At 43.7% G+C, this 20,711-nt stretch overlaps 3 protein-coding genes and 1 long non-coding RNA gene across 8 annotated transcripts in view; 2 read left to right on the top strand and 2 right to left on the bottom strand.

Moving 5' to 3' along the window:
* The window catches only part of MEI1 (meiotic double-stranded break formation protein 1), a 38,658-nt gene extending 35,493 nt beyond the window's left edge, over window positions 1-3,165 (bottom strand). Inside the window, exons 1-3 of the mRNA XM_081928647.1 lie at window positions 1,970-3,165; window positions 1,412-1,535; window positions 171-221 (exon numbers count right to left, since the gene is read on the bottom strand). Of these exons, the coding sequence (XP_081784773.1) occupies window positions 171-221; window positions 1,412-1,535; window positions 1,970-2,107 (313 nt within the window). The 5' untranslated portion in view covers window positions 2,108-3,165. The remainder of the gene's footprint in view (window positions 1-170; window positions 222-1,411; window positions 1,536-1,969) is intronic.
* LOC309379503 overlaps window positions 1-20,711 on the top strand; it is a 169,087-nt gene that overhangs the window by 19,637 nt on the left and 128,739 nt on the right. The window lies entirely within an intron of this gene.
* On the top strand, window positions 3,316-6,087 carry SNU13 (small nuclear ribonucleoprotein 13). Its single transcript, XM_081928724.1, has 3 exons — window positions 3,316-3,474; window positions 4,706-4,826; window positions 5,370-6,087. Exons 1-3 carry the CDS (start codon window positions 3,472-3,474, stop codon window positions 5,630-5,632), a joined length of 387 nt encoding a protein of 128 aa, XP_081784850.1. The 5' UTR covers window positions 3,316-3,471; the 3' UTR covers window positions 5,633-6,087.
* The window catches only part of XRCC6 (X-ray repair cross complementing 6), a 28,815-nt gene continuing 14,769 nt past the window's right edge, over window positions 6,666-20,711 (bottom strand). Inside the window, exons 1-13 of one of the 5 annotated variants that reach the window (XM_081928666.1) lie at window positions 20,308-20,444; window positions 18,583-18,676; window positions 17,649-17,761; window positions 16,032-16,170; window positions 14,536-14,790; window positions 13,629-13,812; window positions 13,182-13,368; window positions 11,800-11,968; window positions 10,591-10,752; window positions 9,274-9,403; window positions 9,061-9,161; window positions 7,296-7,409; window positions 6,666-7,070 (exon numbers count right to left, since the gene is read on the bottom strand). In XM_081928666.1, the coding sequence (XP_081784792.1) occupies window positions 6,868-7,070; window positions 7,296-7,409; window positions 9,061-9,161; window positions 9,274-9,403; window positions 10,591-10,752; window positions 11,800-11,968; window positions 13,182-13,368; window positions 13,629-13,812; window positions 14,536-14,790; window positions 16,032-16,170; window positions 17,649-17,761; window positions 18,583-18,661 (1,836 nt within the window). In that variant the 5' untranslated portion in view covers window positions 18,662-18,676; window positions 20,308-20,444 and the 3' untranslated portion in view covers window positions 6,666-6,867. Of the gene's footprint in view, window positions 7,071-7,295; window positions 7,410-9,060; window positions 9,162-9,273; window positions 9,404-10,590; window positions 10,753-11,799; window positions 11,969-13,181; window positions 13,369-13,628; window positions 13,813-14,535; window positions 14,791-16,031; window positions 16,171-17,648; window positions 17,762-18,582; window positions 18,677-19,064; window positions 19,084-20,307; window positions 20,445-20,711 lie in introns of those variants that run through there. The other 4 variants (XM_081928669.1, XM_081928668.1, XM_081928665.1 and 1 more) reach the window with 4 other exon arrangements.

A 20,711-nucleotide genomic window follows, 5' to 3' on the forward strand; every position in this document is an offset into this window, starting at 1 on the left:
TAGGTTGGCAGGCGCTGGGACCGAGCAGCGGGAGCGCACCCCGCCGCAGGGATTCGAACTGCCGACCTTTCGATCGGCAAGTCCTAGGCGCTGAGGCTTTAACCCACAGCGCCACCTGCGTCCCTGCATTGCTTCCCATACCCAACAGCAATTCACCATTTGCTTCTCACCTTCAATTAGTAAATCCAGTACACTGCCATCTTCCACAGTTTGCAATATCTCTGTTAAGATCAACCCAAAGATTAATCACAATTATTTTTTGTAATCTATACTGGGGCTCCCATCTGTAACAAAATTCCTTCTAAGTAATCATACACAGGATTGTGCTGCAGGGCTTAGAAATTTTTATGAAGATCATAGGGGCAGAGGAGAAAGAGAGGTTCTTCCAGCATTATCACATTTCCCCCTTTTGGTAACCCTATTCTAGGTGTCATGAACCTAGGCTTCTAGTCAGGAGAGTCACAGCTCTTGAGTAGCAGGAAACAAGATAAATCAGCTGGGAGAGTTTAGAATGTGGTATATCTGGGGGTTAGAATTGCACCCAGGGTCAGTCTTTTAATGAGGCAATATGAAACAGTTCTGCTTCAGCTGGCAAGATCCACAGGGGCAGCAGATCCAAGCACCCAACAGATCAACTGCTGCCGCTGCTGAAGAAAGGAGAAGTGGCTGTGCCTATGGCTTCCGGCCTCACTGATGTGAAGCAAAGGTAAGGAAATGAATATATTTGGCACCAGCTTGGCTGCAGGAACTGCCAGGAGGCATACAAGGCGCCATCCAATTATCTTAGGGACTCCACTCCAGATTTGTGTAATGTTTACTCCACAGACTTTTCCTCTCCCAAAGACATCCCGCAAGGCAGTGAGGATGGATTCTTCCTCAGGGATTACTCCCGAAGCCATTCTCATGAATGAGTATAACCAGGGGTGTACAGCAACCACAATCTTTACTAGAACATATTTTGTTCCAATTTGATTCATTATTAAGGTGCAAATCTGATCTGTTAAATCCAAAGCTCTGTTTCACCCCTGTTGACTCTAATGGGAAATCCAAAAATGGCTATAATTTTTCTTTCTTATTATGTAAGTAGATGAAATTCACAGGGAGAAAATGTGTCCCTCTAAATTTCAACATCCCTCCCCAAATCCCTGTGGTTGGAAAGCACTTGGAAAATAATTGTGATTAAACGTTAGACCAACAGTTGTTATTTACCAGGGGCAGAGGAAAATAGACATGTTAAACACAATCACACATTTAACATTCTAGTTTCGCCTTTCCACCAGCTCATAATCTTAGCCTCTATGGTACACCATAGTGGAATAAAATACTTGCTTCCAATCTTCTATCCCAGAAAAGCCATGAGTAATACTTCTATACCTGTTACATTAACCAAGTTAGTATGCTTTTCTCTTACCAAACAAAGTTGCTATGAAATGAGAACACACTCTTTCGTCTTGTGCAAGCAATGGCATGACCAGGGTTGCATGCCGAATCAGAACATCCCGAAGGCAGGAAAGCACATGTTTCTTGCGCACTAGCTAAATATTAGAAAAGCAAAACTGTATCAGTTATTTACTGAGAAAAATAAGCAAAGCTTAAAGCCTCGTGCCAACCTGTACTGGAAGTTTTCGAATTCACTCTTAATTCCTCCTAGAATGGAACACAGGATATAAAACTCCCTGTGCTTTTTACCCCCATCACCCAGTTATAGATCCCTTCTTGGGTCCTCCACAATCCACTCATCCAGCTCCACTACCTGCTATGCCCTGCTTTCTTACTTAATTGTAAACCTCTCTGTAAAGCCTATTTTATGTACGTGGCTCCATCATTACTGTAACAAATGCCAAGAGTAAACAAGAGGCCTTGCATTGCGGATAGGTCAGAGCCCCAAAATACAAGGCACACAGACCACCGGGAAGGCAAGGGAGAATGGGAGCTGCTGGCTGGGTGCCTCAGAGACGGGGGCACCCACCGAGGCCCCGCCATCCTGGAGCGTCTCAATGGCGCACGCCAAGCAAAGCGGCGAAGGCGGCAGCTCCAGGAGCCAGCGGGGGTCGTGCCGCGGGTGGAACCGCTCGCAGACGAGGAGCTCCGCCATCGCCGCCTCCATCCTTTCCCCGCTCGCTCTCCCTCTCTCGGATAAGGCGAGAGCGAGAGATTTGGCGGCAAAGGTTTGCGCAGGCGCACTGCCTGCTGCGCCGCGCCGTCCGAAGGAGCAGCGCCTGCTGCGGAATCTGTAGCGCTTCCGAGGCTGCTTTCTGGTGGCTTCGCGGACTTAGAGCCCACCGACGGAGTCATCGTGCGGAATGGAATGATTATTTGCAGCACAGGTGGATCATTTTCTTAAATGTTTGGGGGTTGGGGGGGGGATTCTTCTTTTTTTTTTTAGTACAATTCTCTGTGTTGAAAACTGCTTAGAATTTCTTATGCTTGGAAGAACGTGGCGTGTAAATCCTGCGCGCCGATAAAATGCACCCGAAACAAAGGCGCGATCCTAAGCATGCCTTCTCAGAAATCCCAAGGAGCACATTGTGCTTTATTCTCTAATGACCACTTAAGGAGTGGAAACCCCATTGGACTCAGCGGGTCTTTCTTCCTACAAACTGCGTAGAATTGCACTGTCAAGTGAATTGGACCTTAAGGATTGCATCCACATGTGCGCATTCGGGCAGGATTCTAGACTATTCCTCTAGATTTCCCCGAAAGGACTGTAGCTGAGTGGTTAAGTACCTGCTTTGCAGGCAGGGAGTCCCCGGTTCAATCTCGGGCACCTCCATGTCGAATTATCCTTATGGAAACCTGGAAACTCGACGCCACTTGGTGTAAGCAATCCTGGACTTAAGTGGACCGATGATCTAATTTAGCATAAGGCAGCTTCCACCGGCCTTGTGGTCTGTAAATTCAGGTTAAACTATTCCTGGCAAGCCGATGTAATTTTGAGGACGAGAGTCACACCTGTTTTAATTTCTGTCTCGCCGCTGCCAACTGCACAGGAGTCGGGAACAGGCAAAACCTAAATTTGAATCAAAGCACATTGTGGATGCGGCATATTGTGGCTGGACCAGGCACTACATAGTTGTACTCTTGGCTGGCGGGCTCAGAATAACCACCGGATCAATTTCAATTTCCTTTATGGAGGAGGCGATCCCGCTAGGCTCCATGGGATTTACTCCCTGGTAAATGCCCATAAGATTGCCGCATCCCCTCTGAGGTCCGGTCCAGTTCCTGGGAGTTTCTTTCGCAGTCCGCCAACGCTAGAGGTCGCAATGGCGAGGTTGTGGGGGTTCATTTTCTCTCCCTAAAGGACGGCCTGCGCGGTGTTTCCTGTCCTTTCCCCCTTCGACGTCACTTCCAAGAGCGCGCGCGTCTGCCTTGCGTTCGAGAGCGTTGCGAGGCTCTTCCTCCGTGAAGCTTTCGGGCCGAGAGGATCGATCCAGAGCCAGGCGCTTCGAGTGGTTCTTGTGCTTCGCAGACATGGTGAGTGGACTCGGGGCGAGGCGGGCGGAGCAGGCGGGGACCCCGCTTTCCGTCTGCGCTGGGGGGTCGCTGAGGACGCCGAGCTGGCTGTAGTGGCGGGGGGCGAGGGGGCGGCCCGTGGAAATGTCACGCGTGGGGAACGAGGAAGAGGCTTCCCCGGCATGGCCTGCCCCTTTCCTGTGAAGGGGGGGCTGCCACGTGCGAAGCAATGAAGCCTCGGCGTCACTCAGAATTAACATTCTTTTAATGTTCAAGTTAGTGCGCTTTTTTAAGCAGCTCTGATTTATTGGAGCAACTTCGCCGTCACTCGTGCCGCTTAGAAGCGCCTTTGTAGGCACGTTAGGGAGGCCGGGGCTTCATCTTGGCACCCACGTGCTCCTACTGCCTGGCTTCTCCGGTTGACTTCCGCTCTTTTTATTTCGCCCCTCCCCACCACCAACCATCTCATGATCATGCACGTAAGGATCAACCCCCCCATAGGAATCCCGTGTGAGGTTAGGCCAGTGGTTTTCAACCAGTGTGCTGTGGCACCCTGGGGTGCTTTGAATTATGATCAGGGGTGCCGTGGACAACACTGGTCCCTGGCCCTCTTCCCTCCCTCCTCCGATGCCCTCTTGTGTCTCTGCCTCCCAAAGGCCTGTACAGCTGGCTACAAGCTCCGCAGGCAAATGCTGCCTCTGGGAGGCACCTCTCTTTGGGGTGAGGGTGCAGCTCAAAGACCAAAGGCGGCAGCTGCCCAGAGGACTCCTAAGGAGAGGAGGCTGAGGGAACACTGCGCAAGGGAGGGTGTTCAAAAAAGAGTGAGAGGCTGCCAGCTCTGCAGGCAAGGGGTGACATAATTGGGCTCCTGAGCCCCACAGGGATGCTGCAGCAAGATGTAGTTGGTTAAGGGACTCGAAAAGGTTGAAAACCTCTGAGTTAGGCAGATTGCATGTGGCTAACCCAAGGATTTTCAGTTAGTTTCATGGCTGAATAACTACTTTGACTCTGCCTGGGTTCTGTGGCTAGTATGTATTTTGCGTTTTTTCCTCATTGGCTTGAGAGAAGCTGGAAAAACGGAATACCTGAACAGTGGAAAGGCTCTTTTGAACCAGATGTGACCTAGCCATTGTAGGATCTCACAGACTTACAGAACTACCTTAGGTTACACAGAAAGAGGTAGCTGTGACAGCAAAGGCCTGGAAGAAGAGAAATTGTTACCTTTACCTTGATTCTTTGTTTCCTTCTATAGACTGAGGCAGAAGTGAATCCTAAAGCTTATCCACTAGCTGATGCTCAGCTCACCAAGACACTGCTTGATCTTGTACAGCAGTCCTGTAATTACAAACAGCTACGCAAAGGAGCCAATGAAGGTGAGATTGGGTTGAGCTTGTACCATTAATTGCCCATTCTTGTAGAGTATTAGGTTTGCATTGTCTCTTGTGGAAAAAGTAGTTCGTACTTTGCCTAAATATGCCCCCAGACACCTCTGCCTATTCTGTGGTTGTCATCCCGGTCTTGGGGATTAGATTAACTTGCTACTATCAGTCCAGACACCCTGACTTTTCTTACTCACTATTCCAGTTCTGCAAATTTGGGGCAGTAGCAAGAAGGTTATCGCAAATAAGCATTCTTAGTTGGGGAGATTGTTTTGTTCATGGCCAAAACTCCAGTGGGCAAATGGAAGTTTTAGGATCCACCCAAAAGTTCTTTGAATCTCTAGCTTGTCATTGACAAGTAACGGAAACTTAATTTTTTGTAGAAGCCAAGCAATTATCCAATAGATAGGCACATAAAACCTTTTACATTGGATTTGCACTCTTAATGTTGCAACTAGCTGCTTGTTTGATTTTACTGAGTGAGTCCTGGCAGAGTGAGGAAATGGAGTTTTCATTGTACCAATTTCTTTTCCACAGCTACTAAAACTTTGAACAGAGGCATTGCTGAATTCATTGTGATGGCTGCAGATGCGGAGCCCCTTGAGATCATCCTTCACCTCCCACTGCTTTGTGAGGACAAGAATGTGCCCTACGTCTTTGTGCGCTCCAAGCAGGCCCTGGGGCGGGCATGTGGTGTTTCTCGGCCTGTCATTGCCTGTTCAATTACTATCAAAGAAGGCTCACAGCTAAAGCCACAGATTCAGTCTGTCCAACAAGCTATCGAGAGACTATTGGTCTAAATCTTATCAGACCACTCACTTACTAAAATAACTCTGTGAAAGATGAGTCTTGTCACTTGTACAATGTTTACTACTGTTTTTGTTTTCTACCAGATCTCCCTTCTGCCTGCCTCCATTACACTTGCTATTTAGATGTTTAACAAGAGGATATCCAGTCTTTTGTTTTAAATTCTTCATTCTGATGCAACTCTCCCCAGTGGAATTTTAGTTAGGCTATCCTTTTCGGCAATAAACAAACTTCATTTACAGAAGATTAGGCTGAAGATTTGTAAATACAAAACATGAGCTTGTTCTGGTCAATATGATGTTCACCCATTGATGGTGCACATCTTTAAAATACTAGTCCTAATACAACTTGATAGAACACTGTTAGAAATAAAGGGCAGATGGAATAATATTGTCAAAGGCAGTGGCTTTAACTTTTTATATATATTAAAAACACAATTATGTTTGTATGTTGTGTGATCTCAGTCTTTTGTGTGGTTTAAAATATTTGCTGGATGGCCCAAATATAACAGGATGACTAAAGCCTTAGTCACTATGTTTTATATGGGACCAAGTTTTTATGAATATAAGCTATCAGTGTTTGCATCTTCTGCAAGAGGGAAGAAATAATTCATCAGGTGGTAGTGACCTGGATAAATTCTTCTTCGTGAAAACAATCCCCAGCAGCTTCAAACAGACCGGGGATGGGGAACCTTTTTCAGCTCCAGGGCTGCATTCCCTTCTCGGCTGAGAGCCATGTGCCACTGGTAGGTGAGTCCTCAGTGGAAAGTATAATGATGATGATCATAATAATGATAATAATTGCCATAAAGGCAAGGGCTGAGGGACATGAACAGTCGGTCAGACCTTTCTAAGCATCATGTCAGCCTCCTTGGGCCACAACAACTGAAACTAATCCCATATAATTTGTGCTGTGGACACTTCACTGAATCTGCAGCATCAAGTTCTGCATGAATGCAAGCAACTCTGTGCTCACTATATGTTTATGAAACAGCAAAAGAAACAAGAAGAAAAGCAGAGACAGATATACATAACAAGCTCGTTTATTACGACATGTTTTCATTAAGTCTAGAAACAGGTGGGGAGAATGAAGCATTTCCCCATTAATAAATCCTCATTATTACATAGTCTTAACCTCTCAAGAAAAAATAAATCCCTGCTCCCTTTGATCTATGGCTGCACCTCTTTTCCTTGTCAAAATCTTAGGGAGGAGATTGAGCATAGAACTCTCAGTGCCTACTGAAGTATTCAGTCACAGCATCTAAGAGTTCTTGCTTCTTTGTTCCTGCTGGCAGCTTGTAATTCCTGCACACTTCCTTTAAAACTGGCACAGTCAGTTTACCCAAAGTGCCTTTTTGAACATGATTCCTCAGGTCGTCTTCAGAGATTTCAATCTTTGCTTTCTTTTCTAGTGGTATGGTACCATCCCCTGCTGGAAAGAGATTTTTGGATTAACTGTGTGTTTCCAATACCTTGTTATAAATAAAATATCTCTTATACAGCCATTACAAAATATCCTGCAAAAGTACACTGACGCAGTGTCAAGATAGACTCCTACCTAGCCCATGATAATCCAACCACAATCTGGTGTGATAGAGCAGAAAATGAACTTGGAGGATGTAACTACCTCTCTCTTTGGGTTCTGTTGCAATCTTACCTTGTTTACGCTTTGTGGTTTTCCCATCTGGATCATAGCCTGGTGGGTAAACTAGTTGTTTGAACTCTTCTGCAAGATTACCCAGTCTGCAATCCATCACCTCAACCTTGGGCACTGGAGAATAGGGAGAAAATGTCTACATGCCACACCTCAAAACAGCAAAAATATTCAAATATACGGAAATAATGGTTCTACAGAGGAAACATACAAAACACTGAGCTTTAAGGTAGATAGTTCAAAAGCACAACTGAAATAAATATAAATTATAAAACCATTTTAATTTGGAAAACGGCGTATCTAAGACAAAAGGGAGCCACAATGAAATGAGGAAGCAAAAAGCTAGAATATACTGGAAAGACTGAAGAGCTCCTTAATTTTTGCTTCAGTCTTCATGAACTAATAATCAGGTCCGTTAGCAAAAATGGTGCTTACACTGATAAAGAAGGAACCATAGCTCACAGAATAGAGTTGTAAGGGTCCCACAAGGATCATCTAGTCCAACTCCCTGCAATGCAGGAATCTTTCGCTCAGTGTGGGGCTCAAACCCATGGCACTTAGATTAAGAGTCTCATGCTCTACCAACTGAGCTCCATTGTTTCTAAAACCTCAAGAAAACAGGAGAGCTAAGGCCCTTTTTTATGAGATCCTGATTATTTTATGCGGTCAAAAATAAGATTCAAAACTGAATTTTGGCTATCACTTTATGACATGAAAGGCAAATTGCTGTTCTTAAGTAGTCTTTACCCCCAAGGGTGAATTGAGGCGGTGGGTGGTGCCAGAGCTAATGTCCACCCACCTTTCACATTTATACACTCATTCAAATGTATTCTCACTCACCAATTCTTTCCCTGACACACACATGCCCACAACCTTCCCCACTCACTATTATTATTATTATTATTATTATTACTACTACTACTACTACTACTACAGCTGACACACGTTGACATCTCTCCCCACCCACCCCTCTCTCACATGCCCATGCATTTCAACCTCCCCAGCACTCCAGATTCCCTCAGAGCTTGACAGCAAACTTGGCTGCATCGGGATTACTGGAGAGTAGAGGTTTCAACCTCTCCCTACCCATCCCAATGATCCAAAATGCGTCCAGTCCCAATCATAGCTGTCAACTTTTCCCCTTTTTTTTGCGAGGAATCCTATTCGGAATAAGGGGATTTCCCTTAAAAAAAGGGAAACCTTTGACAGCTATGGTCCCAATACTGCTTTGGGCTAACAGCAGCATGAGCCAGTATCTTGGCTGCATGGCGAGAGTTGGGGAGAGCCGGTTATCCTCCCCTTCACAGCAATCCCAGTGCTGTCAGAATTGCTATATTCATGTGTTGTTCAGCAGAACAGAAGGTGGGGGGAACCTTTGGCCTCCAGGTGTTGCTGACGTGCAACTTCCATCAGCTCCAGAGAGCATGGGCAATGGAAGTTGGATGATGGAAGTTGTGGCTCAGCCATTTCTGGAGGACCAAAGATGCCACACACCTGCAGGGCGGGAACACCTCTCTCTCCCTCACAATACACTTGATGGTTAACCTGTCAGGCAGTGGTGACAAAATGAACAGGGCTCCCCAGGGTCTCATGTGAGCCACAGGTTACCCACATTTGCTTCAGCTGCAATTCACTTTAGTCTAAAACCTACAAATTTTTGTATGATGTGCAAACATACCATTGGATTAAACAGTTCGTTGCTTGTGGGAAATTCCAAGGACTGCAACAGGGGGAAAATGTCAAACTACACTCACTAAATTAGTCTTACCAGTCAGATCTTCAGCTTTTTCAGGTTCCAGTAAGTCCAGGGCCAAGGCCTCCAGGTTCATATAGTGCTGCTGTAAAACGGGATTCTCAAAGCTCTCACTCCTGTTGAAATCCCGGGTTAAAGTATCAATGAGCGACAGTGCCACTGGGTTGTCCAAGAAATGTTTGCTGCGCACATGGGCACTGATCCTGCTTTCCTCCCATCTCTACTCACCTGTACTTGAACCGAAGCTTGTGGACTATTTCCTTCATTTTGCTTACTTGTTCTTGATTAGCTGGGAGCTTCTCTGTAAAGTCAACTTTCCGTTTGTCGTCCGCATAAGGTAGGAAGATTAGATGAAACCCTAAATAGAGGGAACAAATATATAAATGAGAGAAATGAGATACTCAAAAATGTTCCCAAATGCTCAGATCTCTGACAAATGATCTACAGATCTGAAGTCACATTATCATTAGGGTTGCCACTTAGATTGAAATCAACATGTGAATGCTTGATTACTAACTAAAACTACCAACTGTGAACTAGTTGTTTTGAGTGTCAGTGAATGGGAACGTTTTGAAGACAACAGAATAATTTGTCAGAATAGGGACATAGTGTGCAAAAGACATTAACAGATGCAGACCAGAAAAAAGCTACAGCATGTCTTAATTTATTTTATTAGAAACAACTCAAAATAAGTCATTTTTAAATACCATAGTGAGAGCAATAAGCCAGGAAAAATATTATGATATACTACTTAACCAAAGAGTAAAATGTATTTCACCCCACAAGCAATTAAGGAATTTTTTTAACCGTTATTGATAAACATTTCTGGTCTGCATTCTGGTTTTGCTCTAAAACTAGTCCACAAATAACAGTATCTCATGATAGAGATGCCACCATCTCAGCTAGAAGATAGAAATTCCTGTTCTGAGAAACATCACATAGGCCAGGAAGAAGATCTCAACAGCTTCTAAGATATAGCTTATGGAAGTTTGCAAGGTGAAACAGGCAGAGCCAAGATCCCACACACAAAACATGGAGACTTTGAAGGAGTTTGGGGAAAGGAAAGACTGGAGGCGGACTAGGATCTTTGCCTGGCCCAAAAATCTGTTCTTGAGAGTTAAGAGTAACTTCCAGAATAGGGTGGTATTAGGTGGCAGGCAGGACTCTGTGCACTGAGCGAAGAAATTGGTGGTATTTGGATTACCCTACAGAAGCAGAAATATTCTCACTAAGGCATCTCTGGGTCCAGTCTTGTTAAGTCTGGAGGAACTAACCTGATGCAATTAAATAGTGGGATATTGAAATGAACCCCAAAATTATCTAGTGTGTTATCCAAACCATACACTGGAAACTATATAAGACACCAGTGCGTAAAAAGTAATGCTAATATTATACAAGATGGGGGATAAATCTATAGCCACTCCATGCTGCTCATAAAAGTATAAACCTCCGCTCCTTAAATCAGATGGCAGAAAAAACTTCTGACAGTGGTAGAACAACACCACACTAACCATCTGTAAGACAGAAATGCCAACAACTCGTTACCTGAGGGAACCACCTGCACATTCTGCTCATCCAACTCTTCTTCCTGAGGAACCAGGGCTATAAACCGAGGAGGAGTGTTCCGACGGGGTGTGTACCTGCATACGGCCATCACCCCTTTCTCCAGACACTTTGTCAGCAGGGCATTAAATAGTGTGGTGCTTCCTAAAAGCAAAAATCCATGCTTGTTACTTTAATGAAACAACTCTGGTGGCTCAAAACACATCTGAAATACAGTGGTACCTCGGGTTAAGTATTTAATTCGTTCCGGAGATCTGTTCTTAACCTGAAACTTTTCTTAACCTGAAGCACCACTTTAGCTAATGGGGCCTCCTGCTGCCGCCGCGCCACTGGAGCACGATTTCTGTTCTCATCCTGAAGCCAAGTTCTTAACGCAAGGTAATATTTCTGGGTTAGCGGAGTCTGTAACCTGAAGCGTATGTAACCCGAGGTACCACTGTAACTACATCAAGCTTCTGCAGAGGACTATATGCAACTATATATCTCTGTGTGTGGCTGGTTACCATGGTTTTGGGACAGAAAGGTATAGTTTCTGGGTTTTTAAAAATGTGCTTCTTTTCTAGATGGTAGCAATAATCAGCAGCTCAAAAGTTTGGGGGGGGGGTAGAAGCCTGAGAGAGGGCAATCTCCATGGCAAGTTTTGGAATTTCCTCAACAGAGGTGTGCCTGGCGCCTTCATTACGTAGTTTCCATTGCATGCTGAAGACACACCTCTTTCCCCCCTATTATTTTAATGGTTTTTGTTTTGAAATCATTTTAATATTGTACTTTCAAATCGCTGTAACCCGCCCTGGGACCTTGTGGTGAAGGGCAACAAATCAAATCAATATAATGATGTATTAGATTTCTTATCCACCCTCCAGGGTGGATGTTGGGAGTTGACCAAGCTACGTGCTGTTAGATGACTGTTGTCCTACACCATGGGATTTAACCTGTGCAGCCACAAGGTTTCATCCTGAGTGATTTTAACATATATATATATATAATGTTTGGAATTGATAAGGAATGCAACTTTATCAATATGATAATCTTGGCACTGAGCCTAATCCTGCTCTGTACCCTGACTAGTATGGCTCCAAAAAGTCGACCTCATATCATCATCCCCTATTTTCATGTTTGAAATCCTGCTCTGCACAATGAAATTTCACTGTCAAGTTACAAAGCAGACTATCCTTCCCACAATATACTTACCACTAATCAAAGACTCTTCAGGATAGATGAACTGGGCAGGCCTGATGTGATGGTGTTGTTTCAACATTACCAGGGGCTTGAAGCCAATCAGATACAAGCCTTGTGGCTCAAACCTTTTTGCTTCTTCCGTCTCCTCTTTCTCCAGCACAATCTGACGGTTCCCATAAATCTACAAAAAGGGAGCAGGGGGAAGAAAAGTAGCTAGAAAAATAACAAGCCTCGGGCCCAAGTGATGTAAAATATAGGTCTAGTGTTAGTGGAAACATAATCATGCCAATAGAGTCTAGCAAATCTGAAGTTACACTGTAAAAAGTCAGCGAAAAGATCTATGGCAAGCCTCTGGGTGAAATCATTCTCGTCTCACTCGCTAAGAGTAATTTTATCAGACAGCTACTCCTGTTGTTATCCACATATTGTAAATCAGGGATGGCTAACCTCTTGATCTCCAGGTGTTGCTGAACTACTACAACCCCCATCATCCCTAACTCCTGGCCATGTTGGCTGGGGCTGATGGGAGATGGACTCAAACAACATCTGGAGGACCATAGGTTAGTCACTCCTATTTCAAAAGCTCCCACTTGCAGTGGGTTCCCTCTCTTTGCACCTCAGGGTGGGAATAGCTATTCCAGGGGTCCACAAATTTAGGCTGCCTTTGGTAGTCAGCCAGAATTTTGACCCTTCCCCAACATTCTCCCAACATTGTCCCAATTGATTCTCAGGCTTAGATCACTTTTTAAAAGCAGCCGAACGAAACTGGTCATGTCATGTAGCAAAACCATTCATATGAACACACTTTTGTTAAATGCTTGCCAAAAACATTTTTGCAACATTAGCCACCTGATCTGCAACATATAAAGGTAAAGGTAAAGGGACCCCTGATCATTAGGTCCAGTCGTGGCCGACCCTGGGGCTGCGGCACTCATCTCGCTTTATTGGCCAAGGGAGCCGGCGTACAGCTTCCGGGTTAGCTTTATTCCTTGTGGAGGTCATTTATTTGCATGCTACTTCCATTAAAAAAACAAACAAACAAAAACTAGTTGACTGTCCTTTAAAGACCTTGGAAATTAGTGAGAACTACCTGCCAAAAGACAGAAAGTTATGCTTGAAGAAAATGGAAAATTAGAGAAAATGCTTAAAGCAATTGACAGTGTTTGACACAACAGGGCCCAATTATTTGCAAATAATTATTTATAAAATTATTCCTCTACTCGTAGCCCAACCCAGAAGTCTGTTGGGGAAAGGGAAGAAAAACCAGTACATATATAATCTTTGGTATATAAATATTAAAGATGTTTCTTCCATTTTTTAAAATGGGCTTGCAAATTCTGCCAATGGAAAATGGGGGAGAGGAGACTGAGGAAATAATTATCAAAGTACCTTACCTGAGCCCTCTTGGTGTCACTTGGCAGAAGCAAACTACCCGTCTGTCGGTTAAAGGTTCGAGTTTTTGTTTTCACTGGCTCATTGGTTTCTCTGTAAAGCCTCACTGGGGGCTGCTTGTAAGCTTTCTGCACTAAGTTGAAAATGCCAACAGAAAGAGCCACATCTTTTCCCAGATACAAATTCAGTCTGCCAAGAATCAACAAATACAGATTGAAGCTTTCTAGATCCTGTATTGTCTTTCAGTTTCTACTTTAAAGAGATAAAAGCATATGAAAAGATTCTCATCCCAAAACAACACAAAGAAAACTTTCCACAACTTAGCATTATGTACTTTAACATAACTGTTAAGTGGCTGGCATTTATTGAGAGGAAGTATTTTCTCCAAAATATCTCTCCACCACTACCCCACAAAAGGAGGAGAATTTAATTTTTTTCTCAATACACACCTGGCTAAAGCTCGCTTCCTGGTCTCTTTTGCTCGTACTTTCTTCATGAGGTCTTCTAGCTTTCCAGATTCATCAAACTGGACTCCCAAGTCCTCATCTTCTGCTGTATTAATTATATCCCTGTAGAACAAGGAGATATCAAACCCCCCAGGCTTCTTCAAGTGCATTAAGTCAAGGTAGATACCTGGAGTCAAAACAGAATTGGATCAATATAGATTACCAATTTCCCAGAATTTTAAAGGTTTTCATTTTGCAAAAGAGCTTAAACAGCCCCAGAACAAAGCACTGGGGTCAGGGAAGGAACAAGAAGCATGCTTGATTGAGAGCGCCCTGGCTGCCATGACATCAGGTGCCATGCACATGACATCATTGTACTCTGCGGTGTGTGAACATGATGTCGACCACCAAAGAAATATGGGGAGGAGCATCCCTCTGATTTGGGATTTGGGGGGCCCTTGGTCCTCACAGCTCCGCATACTTGGCGCCCGTGGCATAAAGCAAAGAGTATGGAGTTCGTACTAGCAAGGGTTAATGCACACCAACGTTCTCCATTAGCCTGCTTTCAAATTCAGCCACCAATCACGTTCTGCACTATCCTAAACAGCTTAAGAGAAGTTGAGTGCAGAAGCAAGTTCAAATACCCACTCATGCCATAAAGCTTTCAAGTGGGTGACCTTGGCCTGGTTACTATCTCTTAGAGTCAGATTAACCTAACTCACAGAGTTTTAAGAATACAGGAGGATGGGGTAGAACCACACTTGCCTCCATCAATTTCTTGAAAGAAAAGTGAGAGAAAAATAAATGATTGTGCCCTAAGATTACTTGTAACAAATAGTATTGGGAACCAGTTTTGCAAACACTGTTTAGTCCGCTAAGAGGCGGCACCATTTCAGTTTGAAGTACTGACCTGTCTCTCGGAGGTCAGCGGCTTTGGTCCTAGCAAATTTGGCATTCACGCTGTCTTGACCATGAGGGTTATCTTCATTGGTGAACAGCATGATCCTTTTGTGGCTCATCTTGAGGCGGACATCACTGAAGAGATTTGAGCAAACCCAGTATGCCTCACCTAGTGAGTAGTCAGCACTGTGGCCAAAGGATTTGCGGAAGAGCGCTCTCCCTTGCTCTCCAATGTACTTGGCCAGCTCTAACACTCGTTTTGCCCCTAAAAAAAAAGAACAGAAAATGAATGATGACAGTTCAGTGTTGTCCTACAAAACACAAAGAGCACTACTCTTTTAAACTATGATATGCCATAATTTGCAAATCTTTCAGTAGTTTGTCTACAATGTTTCTCGTTCAACTTACGAAAAGAGATCAAGTGTCCAGTAGAGCAGTTCTCTGTGTGCAACAAGGACTACAGTACTGCCTTTTCTTAGTTGCTAATGAAACTTGGCTCAAAACTGGAACAGGCCTGAAATTGCAAGTTTGGCTAAGTGAAGCCTGAGGAGCATCAGAGATGAATGAAGTATCTAACTTCAACATTTGGTGATAGAACTTATCCACACACACAAAAATGAGTATTTTGAAAGAAAGAACAAAATACCTAAGTGGATGACTGAATCACATTTGGTTACCAATGTTGGTGATGGTTTTAATTAAATCTGGAGTTAAACTTTGTAATCATTAAAATGATATACATTTTTTGAAAGTGGACTAAGCTGTAGTTTCTGGGATATGAGATTTCCTATGCAGCTCCCTGCAGAACCTAATGCCATAACAAACACAAAAATCAATGGGTGAAATTGAGCAAAGTGTGAATGGATATCTGCTACAGTGGGCTGGAGGGAGAAGTGAAACCAGAAGTCCCATTGCATGTGGATTTCCACTTTGCAAGGAGTAGTTACTGCAGAACTGTTCTGGTTTGACTAATGGCTGCATTACACTTAGGCTATTAGCCTAACGCTAGTTTCTTTATGACTTCTAACATTAGCTTACTGAAATGGATTTTGGACTGTAGCTTGCAAGTGTCTGAAGCTACATGTCAAGCCGTGTGACACACGTCAAAGATTCCACAAATGGGTTGATGGGGGCATACTAAATATGGAGCAAGCTGCTACAACACAATGACTTCACTACAGACTGAACTCTGAAATGGACAGTACCTTAGATTGTCACCAATTGCAAAAGCCACTTGAGTTGATACTTGTTTAGAAAATTGTATCTTAAACAAATAAGTGAATGAGAGGGGGAAGCAGACAGCCATAGGGAGGAGCTCCTCCTCCAGTTGTGACTATTATCAAGTATTTACAAAGCATCAACAGTGGCAGAATTTAAGTATTTTAAAAGCATCAACCCTAAGCACTGTGCAGAATAAAACTGTGGGCCACCTCTGCTACTCAAAGTACCATGCCTCATTCCTGTATTCTTCCTTCACAGTTACACCTCATATTATTATATATTTACCTGGATTGTCCAAATCCTGAAGAACATAAATGTGTTTAAAATCCACAGAATTCTTATGTTGCTCAGTACCATAAAACACAACACCAAGAAGGTCCCGGTCATGGCTGATGATCTTGTTTGTGTACACATTCTTAATGCACTGGTAAAAAAAAGTTCAAGTGAGATGGGAAAAGAGAGGAAAAGGACCACTGAAGAAAACAGCATTTATACATCAAAAATGGTGTTAAATCATCTAGAAATACTTCCAAGACTGCCACAGTGCTTTAAGACATTTCCCCCCTAACTCCACATGACATTTATAGGTGAGAGAATCTAGATGTTCAACACTGAATTGGTCCATCTAGCACAGTGCTGTCTACACTGACTGGTAGAGACTCTCCAAGTTTCATAGCAGTCTTTCCCAGCACTTCTGGGAGGTGCTATAAATTTAGCTGTGGCCCTTTTAGATGCAAAGCATGTGTTCCACCACTGAGCAATGGCCTTCCGCTTCATTCTATCTTGTTGGTATTCTCAGAGTTGTGCTGCACTGCAATCCTACACACGCTTACATGGAAGCAAGGCAACTGGACACAGGTGGGCCTCACTCCTGAAGCAATACATGGAAGATTTCACTTCTTTTTATTTTGGGGGGTCTCACACTTTGACTTTTGCAGAACCAAGGTCCATCCATTTTTTAAGAAGGGCTGGCTAAACTGTTTGGGCCTGAGGGCTGCATTCACCCACAGACAACCCTCCAGAGAGCTGCTTACCAGTAGTGGGTGTAGCCATCCACACTTTCACACTCATAGTCCACACCTCAGCTGATCACTGCAGATTGGCTAAAAGGTGGGATATAATTCCCTCTGCACTGTTGAAATAATCATTCTGATTCATGGGGAGTGGAGGGTTTACATCCTCCATCAGGGCACTAGGCTGGGCAGAGTTTGAATCCTATCTGCTCACCCTAGAACTGTTCTACTTTATTTATTTCCCCCCTTTTGCCACTACCACCAGAATTGTTGGGGGTTTTGGTGAACACAGCAGCAACTAACATTTAGAATGTATAATAAGCTGGCAAAGGCAGTAGGAAAGGAGAGAATCAGCAGCTTCTAGAAGTGTTCCTTTTGCAAACTCAGGAATGGAGAGGGGTTTTCAAAACTGCATAAAATTGTGCTAAATAGCACTCAGGAAAGTGCCCCAGTACCACAACACACACACAGAACTCAGGAACTATGCTTAGACTAAAGAATGTATTTTTTATTGTAGCACAGCACAGGGACAATGCAACTGCCTGCTTTTCAAGTGTTTAAACTCTCCCATAGATGAAGACAGAAGACAACCATTTCCAGAGAATGTTGCTCTGCTCCCATATTTGGTTTTTAATTTTAAGAACACAACTTTCATCTAAATTTCTATAAACTGAAAAGAATTTAACAGAAAAGTAGAACTCAGCATTACTTTGTTCCCTCTGCATAAAATGCCTTTCATTATCCTAAGGAAAATGGAATAATATGGCAACTGCCAAAACATAAAACAGAAGTGACAGCTAGTTCTATCAGGTTATACTACAAACAACACATTTAAGGAACTTTCAAAACATACAATATGTAATATTAAATTTCTGAAGGGTCATCTTACCTGGATTGTCATATCAAAAGGAGTCAAATCACCATTATCATAGGAATCAAACATGGCTTTTGAGGCATCCACTAAGAAAACCAAGGTATCCCGACCTGAATATTTATATTCTCCTACGGAGAAAAAAATGTCAAACCCTGTATGCAAATCATTCTCATTTTACTCAATTCTTGTACTTCACAATGTTGCCTTATTACAATTCACACATTCTTTTAAACTATGCACGATTAAACTTGGTCTTAGTAGAAGAAAGGGTATGCATTTGTACAGCCATGATGGGCTAAGAGACGACCGCTTTTTCTCAATAGGCTGCCTGCACCCTGGCTCATCATGCCTTTCACTGGTATTGCAGTGGTCAGTGTGTTTGTCTTACCAAGAAACTGCATAAAGCAGCCCACTCTAAGAGTACATAAAGTGACATCAGCCTTTTGCAGACAGTGCTCTCATGCTTTCACCTACCTCTGTACCCACAAAGGCTAAGCACTTGCCTTCTTAAAAAAGCAAAAGCAGCCCAGGTTTCTTAGCATCAAGAGTAGCAAAATGTTATAAGTACGGTATGCCACAAAGTGTTTCACATATACAAATGCCAGTTAAACTACTGGCTCAGCTGTACTGGTTCCCAGATATTTTCAGAATTGATGTGCCAGATTAGCTGCAAGCTAAAATAACTTTAACTCACCTATAATAAATAATTAGCCCATATAAGCCTATAGACCCGTGGTTCCCAATACACGCCCACAGGGGGGCAATTTGATTTTTAAGGAGAGCAATTTGAGAATGAGTTATTAACAGTGAATGGCCTTTTAGGGTTCTTCCACAGGAATAGGAATTCACTTTTTAAATAATAAGAATTATATTTCACAGGGGCGGGAATCAGGATTTTATAGATGCTTAGGTGGGGCATGGCCAAAAAAGGTTGGGAACCAATTCTTACCAATTGTTTCAACATCTTCATTTTGTTCCTCTTCTTCTTCACCTTCCTCATTTTTGTAGTATGATAGCCAGTCTGCCATGGCTTTCACGTTGTGCTAAGGAGAATGAACAAAGAAGGTAGATATACTATATTACATGTGCTTCCAGGCATCCCCTAAAATCATGACTTTGAAAGGATAAACAGTAGGTGGGAGAAGAGGAATGCTGTTGCTTTTTTCAAGCTGGCAGTCTTACACAGCTGCTTTTCAGCAAACACAAAAAAGTCCTCAGGCTGTTCATGTATCTCCCACACATAACACTTTGGCCCTGTCTGGCATCCCCAAACCCCATCTCGTATCACAATGGCTCTCTCAACAACAGCCCATGGAATAAAATGAGCTACGAATGGAATATGATTACATCTGTGTCAAATTTACAGTTAAAATACAATACATACAGCACTACTGCATGGAAGTAATTTGAAGCTTGAAAAAAGTCACTTACCTATCAGTAAATAAGTGGTCTGCCATAGAGAGAGAGAAAAGGAAGAAAATTCAAGTAAGCTCTGTTGTATTCATTTAACCAGCACATTAATCTTTACAGTGGCATGGTAAGAAACTGGCATATTGAAAATAAATCAGACATGTGTGAAGAATCACAACTATTATTTTAAGGCACTTTTAGACTCTTCACTTTGTTAAATACAATGACAGTTGTGGGGAGGGGGACTCAGGAGAAACATATTGTTGCACACCACTCCAGTCTCCAAGCAGAGTGAGATCCCAGTGGTTTCAGATGCTATGTTGCCTTTTGGAAATGAGGCACAGCGGAGATTGTGGTGTCTTTACGATAGATGGTTTATTTACACATATATACAGTGGTACCTTGGTTCCCGAACTCAATCCATTCTGGAAGTACGTTTGACTTCCAAACCGTTTGCAAACCAAGGCGCAGCTTCTGATTGGCCCCAGAAATAATGCTGACAGCCGAAATGGTCCTTCAGCTTCTAAAAAAACATTCACAAACCGGAACACTTACTTCCGGGTTTGCGACATTTGGGAGCCGATTTGTTCAGGAGCCAAGCCATTAGGGAACCAAGGTACCACTGTATAACCAGAGCCTACAATGGAGGGGTTCACTACATTAACACCCCCAGAGGTTATTGTTTCTCCCATAGCTATAACCTTGGTTTTTAGCAGACATCAGCAATGGCTTTCTCCCTGCCTTTTCCTGCAACCTTTTTTTCCTCTAGGTCACAACACAGCCAACTCCCAACTCTGGCTTTTGTCCTTCTAACTCACTGAGAGCTGGAGGAAGCGCCCCCACCCATTTGGCCTCTGGCACGGAGCCTCCTCTCCATCGCTTTCTTAATGGCTCATCACCTTTCCTTTGTTCTCTTAACAGCCCAGGCAATTTCCTCATGAGGAAGCTGGCCTGCCTTCTATTTCAACCCTTGCTGGATCCAGGAGTTCAGGAGGCTTGATTAAAATCGGACACCTACTGGATCCAGCAATTTAGGGAAGTCTGACATCCCCAAACACGTGTCAATATGCACGTGTGTGTGTGAACAAGACCTGGGGCCCTACTGTAGGCAGAAATCAGAAAATAAGGAGCTTCCTTAGCTCCCGCAAAGCAGTCCGTTCCCAACCCACGGCCACTAAGTGCACCAGCTCGGGGGCGGCGCCCCCCACAGACGTGGAAAGGCTGCACCGCAGCAGCAACCAGCAGGCGGGAAAACTGCAGTTACCTGAATTTCCCCGAGCGCCTCTTTTCGTCCCCGACACCTTACTAAACCCGGAATCTGTCAGTCACGCCTAACCCCCGCCCCTAACAGCGCAGTTGTCCAATGGGGAGGGGAAAGCAGGCTGCGCCTTATCCCTAACGTGCCCGCCATAGCCCTGCGATCAATACTCACCATAGACTTTAAAAAGTAGAGATTCACACTGACTTCTCAACTTCGGGCTCATTTACAGCTTGTTCTCCTCCCCTCCCCCCCACCTACTTAAGATTGCATATAGTCATTCAAAATAAAATGATTGTTTCCGGGAGTTTCGCTTAGCTGAGACTGGGAAGCAGCGAACCACCCACAAAACCAAAAGTAGCAGCAAAGGCGAGTGTCCTGCCCTTTCCAACATGTCTCTTAGGAGCGGG

This window comes from Podarcis melisellensis (assembly GCF_964234715.1).
Source record: "Podarcis melisellensis genome assembly, chromosome: 10".
In the NCBI taxonomy this organism is placed as follows: domain Eukaryota; kingdom Metazoa; phylum Chordata; class Lepidosauria; order Squamata; family Lacertidae; genus Podarcis; species Podarcis melisellensis.

Excerpts from the sequence above, each read along its gene's own strand:
- SNU13 (XM_081928724.1), top strand. Across the intron at positions 4,827-5,369 it reads ACGCAAAGGAGCCAATGAAG|CTACTAAAACTTTGAACAGA; the intron begins GTGAGATTGGGT and ends TCTTTTCCACAG.